Genomic DNA, 16,825 nt, shown 5'->3' with positions numbered 1-16,825 from the left:
AGACCCCGATAACAAAATCATTAATCTCTCTAGCACCTCGATAAAAGAAAAAATAAACGAAATAAACAATAACAAATTTGAAAATTCTACAATCTCAGATCAATCCATTATTAGCATATCCAAAATAATCCCTGACAACTCTTTAATAGTGCCGAACACTCTACTTTCAATAAAATCTGAAAGAGATACCACATCAACTGATAATATCAACAATAACTCAAACATAAGCAACAATAATAATCGAGAGTTTGAAATTATCAAAAACTTTAACAAAACTTATCACAATTTTGAAGCAGACAAGGAAAATCTCCTTAAAAGAAAAAAATTACAAGAAAGTGATAAAAAATTAAACGAGCAAATCTCAAACACAAAACCTTCAATCAACCTAAATATCTCCATGAACATCAATAACCAAATACTAAATGACTCCATGCTCTACTCTTCAAAGACTTCTAAATCCTCTAAAAAGACTTCCAAAAAGACTAGCAATGTCTCAGTAAAGCAGAAAACTATGAACTTGGGTGCTGCAAATTTGTCCCTCAAACATCTTCTAAGTAGAATCGAAGATAAAAGAGACATGATTCCTCTTAATAACAGAGAGTTAAGACATTTGTTCTCCGACGTTCGCAAAAATAGATCCAAATGGGCTTCAGATGATAAAATTGGTCAAGAAGAACTTTATGAGGCCTGCGAAAAGGTCGTCGCAGAATTGAGAAATTACACAGAGCATTCAGTCCATTTTTTAAATAGGGTCAGTAAAAAAGAGGCTCCGGATTATGCTCATTTTATCAAAAAACCCATGGAGCTAAACACTGTTTTGAAAAAACTAAAAACCTACCAATATAAATCAAAACAAGAATTTCTTGATGATTTATTCTTGATTTGGTCCAATTGTTTAACTTATAACTCACAACCAAGTAATCCTTTAAGAATTCATGCAATTGAAATGAGAAAAAAAACTGAATCGCTCATTCCACTGATCCCTGATATAGTCGTTAGAAACAGAGCCGATGTTGAAAGAGAAGAAGAAGAATTGGAAAAACTTAATAATCTCGAACAGCTTAGAGAATCCACTCAAAGAGGAAAAGGTGTCAAGCGATCAAGTGATGGTCATTCTAGACCTGTTAAAAATTCAAGATTAAGCGCTCCGATTGGTCTTAGCACTAAACATACTGATTTGAATTTGCTTCAACAGCATCAATCCCAAAATATTGTGTCAACAGTTGGTACTCCATTTTCTTCATTTGATTCTCCAGCACCTGAAGACGACGACGATGATACAAATATTATAGATAATAATAACATTGATCCCAATGATGACGATGATGACGATGACGATGATGACGATGACATTGAGCTGCAAGATTGGAGAAATATCACTTCCAAAATACGAGGGGATTACTGTTTCAAACGATCGGAGTTGTTTAAGAATAACAAATTGAATGTTGAGTCAGAAGCTCTTTTAAGAAAATCAAATAAAATGATAAACTTTGAAAATTATTTGAAAGATATAAGATCAGACAATTTATCTCGAGACGAAAATGTCACCAACGAAATTTTAAGCAGTACTGCTCCTGAATTGCTAGATGATCATAACGATTTGTATTTAATTGAATATGATAATTCGGTTGGGTTGCCTCCAATCTCATATAATGGCTTAACACCAGAAGATTTGAATAAAGAAGAAAACATCATTGCGGATACGATTATTTGCCAACAAAAACAAGCCAATTCAGAAAAGATTGCTCCCAAACTTTCTGATTTCGGATCGCCAGAAAATGGACTAAACAAAACAGTACTAGCTAACATCAATGAAATGCAACTCATAAGAAAAACATGCTTTAAAATATCTTTAATTCGACAAATGCAACAGAATCAGTTCTTACATCACTCTCAAATGAAACCTCCTGAATTTCAAAAATTGAAAGAAATTGATATTGATCCAATGGTTAGATACTCTTCTACATATGAAAAACATTTTGATCCGAAATTAATGTACGCGATTATGAAAAGAAATATATCTAAGATTGCAATGGCTAATGGATTTGAATCAACCGAACCAGCAGCAGTGGAAACTTTAACTGAAGTTGCTACCAATTTTCTTAATAATTTAGTCAAAACTTTCAAATCGCATTTTGAGACAAATTCAAGAAATAAAAAGAAATCCAAGCGTGAAGTTATCTTGACGACTTTAGTCGAGAACGGAATTGATAAACCTGATGATCTCTATGTTTACATTGAGGAAAAAATCCTAAAACAAAATGGAAAGCTTGTGGATTTGAAGCAAAAGCTTTCAAATTTTTTGAAAGATTTATTAAGGCCATCATTATCAGGACTAGGTGACAGATTGATGAATGAAACTCAATTCAATGACAATAGTGATCAATTTTTAACTGGTGATTTTTCTAATGAGCTCGGTGAAGACTTTTTTGGGTTTAGAGAGCTAGGATTAGATAGAGAATTTGGATTGTTAACGTCTTCAATTCCTTTACATTTACTACATTCTAGATTGAATAATTCTTATCTTAATCAACAAGGAACTAGTTCCAGTAATTTTGTGGAGCTACATGAATTTGACACCAAAGTTTATCCTAAATTAACAAAAGCCGATATTGGCAAACAAATCAAGCTAATTCAACCCTTCTTTGAAAAATGTTTTGAAAAATCGCGTATAATACATCTTCGAAATTATAAGAATAGTCTCAATAATGCTGGATTTGATAAGGATCCCAAGAATAAAGATAAATTGATCACAAATGATGAAAGCAAAATGACGGTTTTGGAAGATGAAGATTTACCTCAAAAACAAAGAAATAACAGACCTAAACTTCCACCCAGTGGAAAGATTCCTGGACCAAAGAAGAAATCAGTTTCAACAGCGTTTTTCTTAAGAGAACCCGATGATACTATACTGGCTAATGGCACTAATAGTGTCAATGTTAAAATTGAAAACAACATTAATATCAAAACCGAAAATATTGATAACAATCCATTGACTAAAAATAATATCCCCAATGGAGTTTCAGGAGAAAAACTCGGAAATATGAAAAGCATAAAGATTAAATAAATTCAAGAGTTATTCGTTTATTGTTTTATTGTCGGTTTCATGTAGTAAGAATAAAATTTTATTTTTCTTTATGTATATTAGATACCTTTTTTTGCCCTTTATCAATTACTTTTAAATTTTAGTTAAAATGGATTTTATGCTCCTTTTTTATTTTGTTTATTTTACTTGTTTTATTTTATTATTTACATTTTGAATTATTCAAATTATTTTTTTCTTGATTTTAATTTTTTTACTACTTTTATACAGTTAATCTTGTGATTTTAATTTTTTTTTATTCTTTTGAATTCTCATGTAATTTATTGAATTTATTTCATTTATTTCATTTTTGGCGATTTTAATTTTATTCTTTTGATAATATAATATAATAAAAATGAAAAGTCAAATAAAACAATAATACAGTATTAAATTAAAGCATTTAGATGAATATTAAATAGAATATAATGATATTTTTGAGTAAAGCATTTAAAGAAATGACAATCAAAGAAAATCAACAGTATTTATTAAGAAATTAAAATTCTAATTAACTTAAGCAGAGAAAGATAAAGAGAAACCTAATTTGTGAACAGGTTCAGCAAGTCTTAAAGCATCAAAGGAAGCACCAATACCTAAGGTGACACCAGGTCTTAATTGTTGAGAGTAAGATAAAGCAGCTAAACCGGAATCAGCAATTTTGGCTTTAACAAAAGCAGTTCTGTCTAAAGAGTATTTAGTGGCAAATTCAATTGCAACTGGCTTTCCAGCGTTGGCACCATTTTTGATATCGTAAGTAGCTCTGGCGCCGGCTTCAACAAATGGAGAAACTTTGTGGTAGTAAGCAGCTTGGTAAAGAGACAAGTTGTTTAAACCGGTAACAGAGAATGAGTAAACTGGGGTTGAGAAACCAACGGCAGCACTGTATTTGGTAACTTTAGCAGCACCAATATCGTAAGCGACTTCTGAACCAGCTAAAAACCCATCGTGGCCAATGGAAATGTCACCAACAAAAGTTGGACCTTTCAATAAATTGAAAAAAGCTCTGGCACTAACAGATTGCTGAGCAAAGAATAAGTTTAATCTGGCACCTTTTGGACCGGATGGGACAACACTGGAGACAAATTCAGCCTTTATGCCTGGAGCGCCAGCATCTTTAACTTCAATCTTGGTATCTAAAGAGTTGGAAGTGTTCCATCCTTGAGTTAAAGTCAAACCAGAAGCCTTGTCGGTATATTTGGTTTCCAAATTTGAAGAGATGGAATCGTCTTTGCCAGTTTTACCTTTAAGACTGAAAGCAACACCATTGGGGGCGACAGTTTTAACGTCAAGAGAAGCCTTTGATAAATGGTAGAAATCTTTGTTCAATAAACCATTAGAGTTTTTAGAGATATCAGAGTATGCAGGTGGAGCCATTATTAAAGAATATTATTATCGTGATATTGTAGCTGTCGCTGGGATGAATAATTGGGACAAGTGAAGGATAATCAAAAAGAAAGAGATCTTATTTACAAGCTTTTGAAAAAGGAAAGAAAACAGGAAGATATAATCAGACAATAATGGATTCAACAGATTACGAACAGTCAGAAAATAATCAAAACCTTCAATTGGATGGAGGTTTGAATTTTAAACTGTGTTGAGAAATTTGGAGATCTTGCAAAAAACGGGTAAATGCACTTTTTCGCGGCGATTTTTGGCGCGCTGTGATTGGCCGAGCCGGCAGTGGTTTCCAATGAGAAGAAATGAGAAGAAATGAGAAGAAATGAGAAGAAATGTGTATTTATCGTGGGAGTGTTGGAATTACGCTACTTTAAAACCGGCGCAGAGCTGAGGTTGAGCTGATGCTGGACTACTATGGACTACAATTTGGGGGTGCTCTGCTGGCTAGCTAGTTAATCGAGCAAACCGAGATATTTGGCGTGGTGGGCAGCATGTTCACCAGAGAAACTGGAGATGAAGAAGTAGGAGTGGTCGAAACCGTCGACAAACTTCAAGGTAACATCCTTTTCGTAGTTGGAGCCTTTGATTTTCTCGAGGAACTCGTTGGGAGTCAAGTAGTCATAGTCGCCCTTGACTTTGTAAAATGGATCGTTCACACCCTGGTGGATCAAAATAGGGACTACTGGGCCCTTGTAGGAGTTTGAAGAAATGATTTCTGCTGGATCGTATTTTTCCCATAGTTTTTTATCACTTTCAGACTCACCCAAGTAGCCTCCAAAGCACTTGATACCCCAATTGGTCTTTGAGGGATTTAAAATTGGTGCAAAAGCTGAACAACTTTTGAATTCATTTGGATTCCTCAAAAAGAACATTATAGCACCATATCCACCCATTGAGTGCCCAGTGATGGACTTATTGTCAAAATCCAACTGAGTATATTTAGTTTTTAGTAATGTTGGCAATTCCTTGAGGATGTAGGAATACATGTTGTAGTTTTTTTTCCATTTTTCTTGAACTGCATCGACGTAAAATCCTGCACCAGTACCAAACGACCAAGTTTCATCGTCCCCTTCAATTTTAACACCTCTGGGGGATGTGTCAGGGAATACAACAGCAAAACCATATTTATCTGCGTAAGGCTGGAAAAATGCTTTTTCTGAACCGTTAGCTGGAGTACATGTCAAACCTGCCAAATAGAATAAAACAGGAATCTTAGTTTTGCCTTCGTAGTATTGTTTTGGTAAGTACAAGTTTACACCCATAGAGCAATTATTGACTAACGATTCGTGAGATAGTTTTAACAATCTACCTCCAAAATTGTAGATTTCAGCTTCGACTTTAAGGGCGCTCATTATGGTTGCTTAGAGTTGTGATTGAAATTGAATTTTGATGATCCAGATGGGAATAAGAGTATAAAATACAGAAAAAACAATTCAATAGTCAATTATGGGAGTTATTATATTGCCTGCAGTGCCATCGATTATAGTGTCTATTATATATCTTTGATAGAAACGATAATAGTCTTCGATTATCACAAAGGAAAGTCGAACCCGATCGGGGAAACTCTCGCTTCGAAAAAAGATCATTGCCTAATTGAGTAAATATTTGAAATTTTCGCCATGCACCGTTGAAAATTTCACCTTTTCTAAAATTTGCCACCGTCGCCCAAAGAGGCAAGAGCAGCAGAAGCAGCAGAAGAAGCTCAGGGAGCACAAAAAGTTGGATTTTTGAGATGCAATAAAAAGAGTATTTGGTGATGAGATGTTTATTTTTTGTTATATGTTGTAAGAGAAACAAAGGATGTATTTATATCGTTGATAATATGAGTCTGGTTGGTTGAAACAAAAATTGAAAATTAAAGTAAACCTTGAACAGTTGAGTTCCAGAAACTGACATAAAGTTTATATCACTGTGCATTGAAAAATATCAAATTTCAAGCATATCAAGTTTCAAAAGTAAAAGTAAAAGTAAAAGTAAAAATAAAAAATAAAAAAAATAAAAAACAAAGCAAAAATAAAAATTAAGACATTAGGTGAAATGAAGTGAAGCGTAGTAAAAACAATAATAAACTGAACCCCAAGATATGAAAAAACGAAAACCAGTTAATGACTCTTTATGAACTTTGAACAATTAATGGTCAAAAAAAAAAAAGTAAACCAATAACAGAAACAAAAAAAAAAAGAGAATTAAATATCATAAAAAGCATAAGGTGTATGAAATGTAATAAAGAAAATAATAGTAGAAACTAAAACTTTAATAGAAATATATAAATGAATAAAAGAGGTATATAAGATAAAAAACAGATATTAGAAATAAATAAAAATTTAAATAAGGATTTGAATAAGGATTTGAATAAAGATTGATAGATATAAATAAGATAAAGTAATAAAATAAAAGAAAATAGAAAAATGTAAACCCAAATCAAACCAGTATTAACAAATAATTCTAAACAGACGAATAAAAATGAAAGAATTAAACAAAATTCCCAAAATAAAACAAAACAAAACAAAACAATAAACCAAATTAAGTAGAATAGAATGGAAACAAAAAAATGAAATAGAACAAGAAACTTAACAGTTTTGTTTCAAAATTCATCAAAATTCCAAACTTGAACAAGAAGTAAAACCCAAATTTAAACAATAATTTAAACAATAATTTAAACAACAATAAAGATAGACATAGGAATAAGAAATCGTGATGATTGATAAAAAAAAAACCCAAAATAAAAAAAAAATAAAAAAAAATCAAGCCCAAAAACAAAATGAATGAAAAAAAAAACCGTTATACCATACCAAATACATAAATATGTAAAAAATAAAAAAAAAATAAAAAAAGGAGGAAAATTAGCTTTTAGAGAAACCACCTAAATTGACTAAAGCATAAGCAGCATCCTCTTCACGAGCACTAAAGCTTTCGCGTTTAATTGGAGAAACAGAGGATCTAACAGAAGATGAAGAAGGCTGACCAGGGCTTGAACTACCACGACGTAAAGAAGCAGCGCCAATAGAGCGCCAGTCTTCTTCATCAGTGTCTGAGTGATGTAATTCATCTTTGTCATTATTCTGGGGAATGTTGTCATTAGTAAAATGATTCTCTGGAGAGATGATGTTTGGAGTGACTAAGGAACTTCTAATTGAGCTTTGTCTTCCAAAGACACTTGGAAAAGAGCCTCTATGATTAGTTAGTGAGTCTATGTTGGGGAGGATTTCAAAGGAGGTATTTGAGTTGATGTTTGAAGGTAAGTTGTGTAAATTAGAAGGGTTATTGTTAGATTGATTATTGGAAGTAGAGTTGTTTGTGTTGGTGGAAGTATTTGGATTATTAAAAGAGTTTAATCTACTTTTGAATCTTGGTTTGCCATAAACTTTTGAATTCATTGAGGAGCGACGACGGATAGGAATAGACATTGAAATTGATTGAGGTTTTTGGTAGATTGTTTTTGGTAGATTGTTTGGTAAAAGACGAGGAGAGAAGGAAGGAGATGAGTTGATATCGTCATCATCACCACAGTTTTCTTCGTCAGAAGAAAAGACAGCGTCTTCGTTACTTTTTAGTAAGATTGACGCCGAGTTGTCATTGCCAACAATTTGTTGTCTGATTGAATCTAGAGTTGGAGAATAAGGTAATTGTTGAGAGTGTAGGTCTATAGAGTCGTATGTGATTGACTCGCGTCTTAATTTTTCCCAGTCATGAAGAGTGTTGTTATTATTGATAAGAGGGATGATTGGGTTAGTTAGATTATTGATTGATAAGGGGTTTGAAGTAGTATTATTAGTGTTATTGATATTATTGGTGATATTGTTGGTGATATTGTTGGTGGTATTATTAGTGTTAGTAGTGTTGTTAGCAGCGTTAGTATTGATATTGGGGATATTATTAATAGTGTTTAGATTTGGAGTTCCATTTAGAATGTTATTAGAGGTTTGAGCAAATTGGTTTGGTAATCTATTTTTAAAATAATCTTGAGGAACCTTTTTAGCAGCCCATTGACCCCAGCCAACTTTTTCAAAGATGCAGCTTGTTTTAGGGTCACCAGCATCTAAAGCAGCGATGATGAGTCTTCTTTGCTTTGACAAAGAGAGCTGAGAGAAACCTGGGATAGCAGAAGCTAGATGGGAGGTTAGGTGACGAATAGCTAGTGGGCCTTGGGATAAGAGAAGTCTGGCAAGCTTGTCGGGGGTTACGGCAGAAGCAGCAGCAATGCCAGCAGGAGAGGAGGTTGAGAGCTGGCCATTAGTAGAGGCGTTTGTGTTTGAAGAGTGGGAGGAGTTATTTGTGGAATCTATGTGGGAGATAATGTTTTCATTGTTCATGTTTGATAGAGAGGCGAAAACAGGGGAGATTGATAGAGAGTTTTGAATAGGGGAATTTGTAGTGTAGTTGAGGTGGTTTTGAATCTGAACGGAAGAGTTTGACGAGTTTCGAGTAGGGATGATTGATCTGGGGATGTTTCCAGAGATTTGGTGGTTGATTGGGGTGTTGTTAGAGTTGATGATATTGGGTTTATTGTGAGAGTTGGGTGAGTTATTGTTTGAGTTGTGAGAGTTGTGGGAGTTGTTGTTGAAGTAGTTGAGATTGTTTGGCGAATTATTTGAGGAGTTGTTGGACGAATTATTATTAGAAGACATTTTTGAAATGGATCTAGTAATAATAGGAGATGGAGGATAATTCATAATTATTGGGGGATAAAAACGCTAAATATTAAGTGTTGGTTAATACTTAGAAAGGATGTAGTATTGTATTGGTATCAGGGTGTGTGCAGTGATGGAATGAGTAAATATATTATGAAAAATCTGGATGTTAATGGCGAAAACAAATAATTGGTTAAATGGGTAAATGAGTAATGAGTAATGAGTAAATAATAAATTATAAATAAATAAATAAATTAAATAGTCAGTTCAAGTGAAAAGAAGTGAAATAGAGTAAAGTAAATAGTGAAATATACTGATGAAAAATAGTGAAAAATAATGAAACTGAACTGTATTTATATTTGTACTCGTCAGTGGAACTATGGGATGGTGGGAATATGAGATTATGGGATTATGGGATTATGGGATATGAAAGAGTAAGGTTGCGAGATTGTGAAATTAGAATTAGTCGAATAGGTTTGGATCAAGAAATGGTGATAAAGTGACTTTGTAGAAGGGAGATAAAAGGCACAAAGTCAAAAACAAAGATGGTTAGCAGGTAATTTCTGCTCTTGGATGGATGAGAAACGAGCAGGAGCAAATCAAGAAGAAAGAAAGAGGACAAAAGATGGGTATTTAAGAGCCAACGAGTAGAGACTGGATAACAGAGGATATATATGGCTATTGGGTGGAGCTACTGCGAAATCTGGCGATCTGATGAGAATGAAATAATAAGTAAAACAGCAATTACAAATCAAATGCGAGCACCTCTGAAGCGGCTATCGGCCTGATAACCGTTGCTCTGCGGCCGAATCGCGCTCGTCTTCGCGTCCTTCTCTGTCCTCCGCTTTCAGCTCGTTTCCGTCCGTTCTCGTCCCACGCCAGCCTTGTCCTCCTCTTCCGCCAGGCTGGTTCCCCTGGACCTGCACCCTCCCTCTGCAAGCGTGCGCCCAGATGCCTGCACATACAGCACCCAGCCCGCCGGCTCGTTTCCGCAACGTCATCCCGCACGTTTCCGCGCTGTGGGCACGCCACTGGCCTTCCCGGTCTGCTTGTGGGCCTCTTGCCGGGGGCGCTGGTGTGTCCACAGCGCGGAAACGTGCGCACCCCCGTGTCTAGGTCGGATCCCCGGCTCGCGTGCTCCTTTCGCCGGAGCAGCTTTGAGGGGGCAGCTTCGCGATAGCAACCTCAGACCCTCTGCTCTGGTTGTTGTCTTTTCGTCTCTCACCTAATCGCCTATTGTCATTGCTAATTTGCTAGTTGCAATTCGCAATTTGCAATTTTTATTCATAATTCATCAATTCACTATAAATCTCGTTTCATCTCTCTGCCTCAGAATGAAAGCTAACTAAAACCTAACAATTCCTAACAAAAGCTACTAAAATGTAATTCGACCTGTTATCGTAATGACATATTCTTGTACTCTTCTTCCTCACATTCGCCAATTCCTAAACAAATTTTAAATTGTAATAAGCTAAAAAACTTAAAATTCAAAAAGTCATTTATTCAATTTTAAGGTAATCTTTCTTCAAGGTCTCTTGCAAATGAACATTGTTTTTCAACTTGCTGTTTTTCTCATTAATTACAGTAATTACAATCACCAACATCATGATCATTATCAAAATGGCAATGAAATTATCAACTTGGCCAATCTTTTGTCACCATTCTACTTGCTGGATTTAATAATTGGTACTGGTTTGGGCCTTTATCCTTAATCACTCTCACCACCAGCCCAATTTTAAATCCCCCAAGATCAATTTGTTTTTTTGTTTTTTTCATCTTTCCGAACATTTCAACTTTTCGGTTCAGGCCCGTATTTCAATTTCAATTTTAATTTTAATTTTAATTTTAATTTTTCTAAGTATTTCATTATTATTTTATTATTTTATTTTATTATTTCATTTTGTTTTGTTTTGCTTTTGCTTTTTCCTTTTGATTTTCCTTTTGTTTGTGCTTTTCAATCTTTTATCAAAACATTAAACATTAAACATTAAACACTAATCAATAGTTTGACTTCTTTTTTTTGTGTTTTTTTATTTTTGCTAATCCATTTTATTGAATTATATCTCATTCTAATCATTTTCCATTCTCACTCTAGCTTAAAATTCAAAATAAATGATCATTCAATCAATAAAATAAATTAAAATAAATTAAAATAAATTAAAATAAATTAAAATAAATTAAAATAAATTAAATTAAACTAAAATGAAATGGAAATGGAAATGGAAATGGAAGTGGAAATGGAATGAAATGAAATGAAAAGATTTTAAGTCATTTTCCTTATTTCACAAGCAACTTTTAGCTCTACTAAATGTTAGCCTAATCTAATCTAATCTAACTACTCAACACTCAACACTCATACTCACACATATCTACTTCCTTACTTTTAAATCCTTATTTAAATCATGTATTATCTAAAATCATATCATAATATTCTTACTACTTTATACTATATATTTTATACTATTTCATATCACTTCTTTATCTATAAAATATTAGACTGCTATAAAATACCTTACTACTTTGACATCCTTCACCTCTTCACTTCACTTCACTTCATTTCCTTCTCTTTCTCCGGATCTCATTTATCCGATTCCTCATTATCAACTCATTTCACTGAAATCTCTATATTTCAAATTTCATTTAAACCAAAACAAAACCCACTCTCCAATCATTTCATTTTGATCTTTCCAATCATTTAAATCTCTCTAATCTTTCCAATCTCTCCTATCAACTCGAAATTACCCGTTTTGACACTTCCGGAGACGCCTTCCCCAAAAAACACCCTTTCTATTGTTCTTTTTCACTTTGTCTGATTCTAGACCCCAACTTGAGACGTAATATCGTTTATAAAAAATAACTAATAATATAAATTTCAATACACAAAATTTCTTATATAAAAATTATTAAAAAAAAATATTGTATATAATTAAAAAAAAACAAAAAAAAAAACAATTAAAAAAAACAATTAAAAAAAACAATTAAAAAAAATAAAAAATTCAATAAATAAATAGTTCAATAAACAAACAAATAAATAAATAATTAAAAAAATAATTAAAAAAATAATTAAAAAATTAATTCATGCATTTTTCATTTTCTCCTTTTTTTTTTTATTTTCTATTTTTTATTTTTTTTCATTTTTTGTTTTTTTAGTTTTACTTCATGTTCTTGTCTTAATCTTCATATTTATCCTCTCTCTTTTCGGCTTCTTCATCACTCAATTTTAATCCACCGCTTATAGAAAACTGCCCTCCTGCGCTGATCAATTGAATATCATGGTCCTTTGTAGCAGTATTAGCAATTCTCGTAGGAACCTCGACATCCTCTTCTAATGGTCCTAAACCAACTGCATACGTATCGCAAAATCCCCATGAAAATAATACTCCATCTTCACTGATTCCAAATGAATGATGAGATCCAGCAGTAACCTTACGGAATTTTGGCACATCTTCCAACTTGGTTGGTAATGGAACTGCTCTAACAATCCCGCCCTTGCTCTTATAACTATACTCGGGCAATTTATCTTTCTTGATTCCAATCTCCTTCAGATCATATCTTCCAAACACATAAACACTTCCATCTTTAGACAACGCTAGCGAATGATGCTCACCGCCAACTATCTCAATAATATCCTTCCCGCTTAATTCGTCAACTTTAGTTGGTATCATAACAACAGAATTATCTTCAAGTTCCTCTTCAGTACCACATTGCCCAAATTGATTTAATCCCCACGAATAAACATCGCCCTTTTTGTCAATGGCAAACGAATGACTCTCTCCAGATCCAATATTAACAATATTCTTAATCCCCAATGAGGCCGGTCTTAATGTCTTTAATCTAGTTCTTTCCAACACTTTTCTAGCTAGTTGATATTGTTGTCCATTACCCCATCCAAATACATGTCCACTAGTACTCAATGCTATTATATGATCTTTCCCAGATGATAGCTTGACAATATCTTTTAGTTCACTAATCTTAGTAGGTCTGGTTTGAATTTTAATATCTTCAGAAAACCCTAATACTCCTTCATTACATCTAAATGTACCCCAAGCAAATACTTCTCCTGTACTATACAAAATAGCCGATAAATTATCAGTGGCTGCTAATTGAACAATCTTGATATCTGGAAATACTTTAGGGTCATATGGCAACTCTTGAACTAACCCAGGAGTGGATTCAGATTCATTTAATTCTCCAATCTCATCTTCAGAATCACTTCCTTCTTCAATATCACGCAACTTTTCCTTTCCTGATGTATCTCTACCAAGAACTCCACTATCATTAGTACCCCATGACCATAATTGATTATTCTTATCCAACGCTAATGAATGCATCCCACCAGCTACAAAATCAACAACTCCAACTTTATCTGTTAATAAAAATGGATTCAATCTAGGTCTCTTAACCTCTTTAACTTTTGGTCCTAACCCAAGTTCACTCATCGATCCAGTTCCCCAAACAAATACATCCAATTCTTTAGTCTTTCCAGCTGGGATTTCGTTCAATGTCTTCTTTGTTGATCTTCTTATTGGGGGTTTATACCTGGGTGATTCTTTAACAACTTTTTGTCTTTTGGGTTTAGGTGTAACTGGCTCATCATCTTTTTTAGTTTTACCATTAATCTTATTGCCTTCAACAATTTCTTCCGTAGTTTTTCCATCAGTTTCAATATCCCTTTTCTTATACTTTCTAGGAGTAATTGGCTTTTCAGCTTTTTTATCCTCTTTCTCACTTTTAGGCTTTCTTCCAGGCTTTTTCAAAGTTTTTTTCTCTTTTTCATCTTTTTTCTCCTTTTTCTCTTTTTTCTCCTTTTTTTCTTTTAATTCTGTTCTCTCTTTTTTCTCCCTTTTCTCTTTTTTGTCTCCTTTTTCAACTTTTTCAGCTTTTTCAGCTTTTTCTTTTTTGTCTTTCTTTTCCTTTTTCTCCTTTGTTTTTAATTTGTTTTTAATTTTAATTCCATTTCTATCAACTTCACTTGATTTCTCTGATCCATTTGTGCCAATTGTACTAACACTGGTTTCTCCAGTCACATCTGATCCTTTTGATAAATTAGAACCATTTCTTTTAGATTTTCTGGAATCACTTAATAAGATTTTGGCCTTTGTTGATGGTGTTGTTGTAGTAGATTTGGGTTTTCTTCCTCTTTTCATTGGTGTTTTGTGAATAGTCTCATCAACAGGGCTTTTCTCATTTTCAGCGACTACAGTAGATGATTCACTCTCGCTGGAATTTTTTTGTCTTTTAGACTTTCTAACTATTGAATTTCCATCATTCTTTGAGGGAGTGTCAACAGTTGACGACCTCGATCTTTTAATTGCCATTTATATTATATTTAGAAGATAAAAAAAAAAGTTGATTAACTTATTTTGATTTGTTTTGATTTGTTTTAATATTGTTTTTTTATTGAAAACGCTTTTAAACTTCAATTAATTATTTTTCGCTTGAATGATTTATCTTTGTTTTCCTTTTTTGTTTTTTTTTGCAATGAAAATTCAATGTTTATTGTAATTAAATTTTCCTCAAATGAAAGGATGAAAAAAAGTCACAAGAAAAAGCCTAGGCAGGGGGTTTGTAGTCAATTGGACCCCGTTATAGAGGTGTGTCATGGAAACAGAGGTCTAAGATTTTGAGTTTAAATTTTTTATTTTTTTATTTTTTTTTTTATTTTTTTTCTCTTTTTTGTTGATGTGAAATTTTTCATACATTAAAAACTCAATAATTTTATATCACCCAGCATTAGACGAAAATGGGCAAAATATCAGTATCAAATAACAAAAACAAAAACAAATTACTGCATGATCCTTTATATAAAGATTTGACCGAAGATGGCTTGTATAGAAAGAGAAACAAAAAAATAGCCAAACAGAAAAAGAATGATAATGATAATGATAACAGCGAGGAATACATTGATTCAGTGACCTCTGGAAAAATTTTACAATTAGCAAAGGAGCAGCAAGAAGAAATAGAAATTGAAGAAAGGAAGAATAGGAAATCCAACTCAATAAGGAATGATTTGGATTATGCATCAGATGAAGCCAATGAAGAAGAGTATAATAATGGGGATTTTTATGATTTTGGAGAAGAAGAATTGGAATACAGCGATGTTGAACAAGAAGAAATCGAAGAAGTAGATGGCGATGACATTGCATTATATGATAGGTATCTTAATGGGAATGGTCCAACATTCGATGGACTCAATGGATCATATAATTTAGCAGATAAAATTTTAGCAGAAATTGCTAAAAAGAAGGAAAGAGATGAAATTCTCGCTAGTGGGAAGGGCCCCATTAATGCTGTGGAAGTTCCACCAATAGTTATTGCAGCCTATTCTAAATTAGGACAGTTATTATCTACATGGAAACATGGGAAATTGCCTAAAATATTTAAAAGATTGCCCATAGAAGTAAATTGGGAGGATTTGTTGTACATCACTCAGCCAGAAAGTTGGACTCCCAATGTATGTTATGAAGCAACAAAATTATTTGTTTCAAATTTGGATGCAAAAGGTGCCCAAAAATTCATTGAAATGGTTTTACTCGATAGAGTCCGAAAGGACATCGAAGATAGTGAACAGAATAAATTGAACTACCATCTTTATCGTTCCTTAAAGAAATCATTGTATAAACCAGCTGGGTTTTTCAAAGGATTTTTATATCCACTAGTTGAGACAGGATGTACCAAAAGAGAGGCGATTATAGTTGGATCAATATTATCAAAGGTCTCAGTACCTCCAATACATTCTGCTACTGCATTGACACATTTATTGAAATTGGATTTTTCGCCAACCACCACAGTGTTTATAAGAGTTTTATTGGAAAAAAAATACGCATTGCCATACCAAACAATTGATGAGTTGGTGTTTTATTTTATGAACTTTAGATTAATCCAACAAACAAATAAATATGATGAAGACTTGAATATGAGAGATGATGAGCTTGAACCAGATTTGAAGGCATTGAAGAGGAAACATCCCCCATTGCCTGTAGTGTGGCATAAGGCATTTTTGGCATTTGCTCAAAGATACAAGAATGATATCACAGAAGACCAGCGAGACTTTCTTTTAGAGACAGTTCGTCAACGATTCCACAAGGACATTGGACCAGAAATAAGACGAGAGCTATTAGCCAGTCAGCCCCGAATGGAGGCAGGGCTCAAGGAACCTGAAAAGGAGGTGCAAATGATTGATGTGTTCTAAGACCTTTTTTTGTTTCATGTCTTTCAGCTTACATATTTTATAAATTTTATAAATTTTACATATTTTATATATTTCTGTTTCGCTCCGATTTTTGATTGGTGGTGTTACAGTCATAAAGAAGGAAAAACCAGTGGTGCGGATGTGTTCTGCTGTTGTTGGGCCGCAGATGCAGTTCCGGTTGACAGCCTTCGGAATGAACCCGAAACTCAGCGTACTGAAAAATTATTGCTGGAATTTTTTTCCCATAAACGTTTTTTTGAAATTTCGAGATGTTTTAATTTATGACTAATTCCTGAGAATATTCTCAAAAAGTATTTAAGAATAGAAGAACAAGCAGAGAAAATTTCCCTTTGCAAATTTACATTGTACACTTGAAGCTGGACATTGTAATATTTAATCTAAACTTACATATATTATTTGAAAATGTCTTTTGTGCCTGTATGTGATTAATTTATTGCAGCAATTTAGCAGTTTGATTTTGATGTCATTGAAAAGTGAAAATCCAAGATTGGAAAAGTTGAGAAA

General features: G+C 33.3%; 6 protein-coding genes across 6 annotated transcripts; 2 read left to right on the top strand and 4 right to left on the bottom strand.

Annotated features, from left to right (window-relative positions):
* Nucleotides 1-244: 244 nt before the first annotated feature.
* SPT7 (SAGA histone acetyltransferase complex subunit SPT7) lies at nucleotides 245-2,890 on the top strand (the record flags this gene model as incomplete). The annotated part of the gene is made up of 1 exon (XM_020189642.1): nucleotides 245-2,890. A coding segment is annotated over one exon (2,646 nt), but the record flags the coding sequence as incomplete, so codon positions are not given.
* Nucleotides 2,891-3,394: 504 nt separating this feature from the next.
* POR1 (porin POR1) lies at nucleotides 3,395-4,624 on the bottom strand. Its single transcript, XM_020192623.1, has one exon. The coding sequence runs from the start codon at nucleotides 4,451-4,453 to the stop codon at nucleotides 3,593-3,595; it is 861 nt and encodes a 286-aa protein (XP_020049116.1). The 5' UTR covers nucleotides 4,454-4,624; the 3' UTR covers nucleotides 3,395-3,592.
* Nucleotides 4,625-4,823: 199 nt separating this feature from the next.
* ASCRUDRAFT_74273 (S-formylglutathione hydrolase) lies at nucleotides 4,824-6,221 on the bottom strand. The gene has a single exon (XM_020192622.1). The coding sequence runs from the start codon at nucleotides 5,827-5,829 to the stop codon at nucleotides 4,930-4,932; it is 900 nt and encodes a 299-aa protein (XP_020049115.1). The 5' UTR covers nucleotides 5,830-6,221; the 3' UTR covers nucleotides 4,824-4,929.
* A 1,099-nt stretch (nucleotides 6,222-7,320) lies between these two features.
* Nucleotides 7,321-9,105, bottom strand: STB3 (Stb3p; the record flags this gene model as incomplete). The annotated part of the gene is made up of 1 exon (XM_020191553.1): nucleotides 7,321-9,105. The coding sequence occupies one exon, from the start codon at nucleotides 9,103-9,105 to the stop codon at nucleotides 7,321-7,323; it is 1,785 nt and encodes a 594-aa protein (XP_020049114.1).
* A 3,112-nt stretch (nucleotides 9,106-12,217) lies between these two features.
* On the bottom strand, nucleotides 12,218-13,957 carry SRM1 (Ran guanyl-nucleotide exchange factor). The gene has a single exon (XM_020191146.1). It carries the CDS (start codon nucleotides 13,545-13,547, stop codon nucleotides 12,279-12,281), a length of 1,269 nt encoding a protein of 422 aa, XP_020049113.1. The 5' UTR covers nucleotides 13,548-13,957; the 3' UTR covers nucleotides 12,218-12,278.
* Nucleotides 13,958-14,810: 853 nt separating this feature from the next.
* Nucleotides 14,811-16,535, top strand: ENP1 (snoRNA-binding rRNA-processing protein ENP1). Its single transcript, XM_020192621.1, has one exon. It carries the CDS (start codon nucleotides 14,852-14,854, stop codon nucleotides 16,298-16,300), a length of 1,449 nt encoding a protein of 482 aa, XP_020049112.1. The 5' UTR covers nucleotides 14,811-14,851; the 3' UTR covers nucleotides 16,301-16,535.
* Nucleotides 16,536-16,825: the final 290 nt, after the last annotated feature.

The sequence above is a fragment of the Ascoidea rubescens genome (genome assembly GCF_001661345.1).
Source record: "Ascoidea rubescens DSM 1968 unplaced genomic scaffold ASCRUscaffold_2, whole genome shotgun sequence".
NCBI classification, from domain to species: domain Eukaryota; kingdom Fungi; phylum Ascomycota; class Saccharomycetes; order Ascoideales; family Ascoideaceae; genus Ascoidea; species Ascoidea rubescens.
Note: the sequence above shows the minus strand (reverse complement) of the source record. Positions and strands in the feature narration are given on the sequence as shown.

What these genes read in the sequence shown, in the direction of transcription:
- SRM1 (XM_020191146.1), bottom strand. Translation starts at nt 13,547, where the DNA reads ATGAGTGAACTTGGGTTAGGACCAAAAGTTAAAGAGGTTAAGAGACCT.
- ENP1 (XM_020192621.1), top strand. Translation starts at nt 14,852, where the DNA reads ATGGGCAAAATATCAGTATCAAATAACAAAAACAAAAACAAATTACTG.
- ASCRUDRAFT_74273 (XM_020192622.1), bottom strand. Translation starts at nt 5,829, where the DNA reads ATGAGCGCCCTTAAAGTCGAAGCTGAAATCTACAATTTTGGAGGTAGA.
- POR1 (XM_020192623.1), bottom strand. Translation starts at nt 4,453, where the DNA reads ATGGCTCCACCTGCATACTCTGATATCTCTAAAAACTCTAATGGTTTA.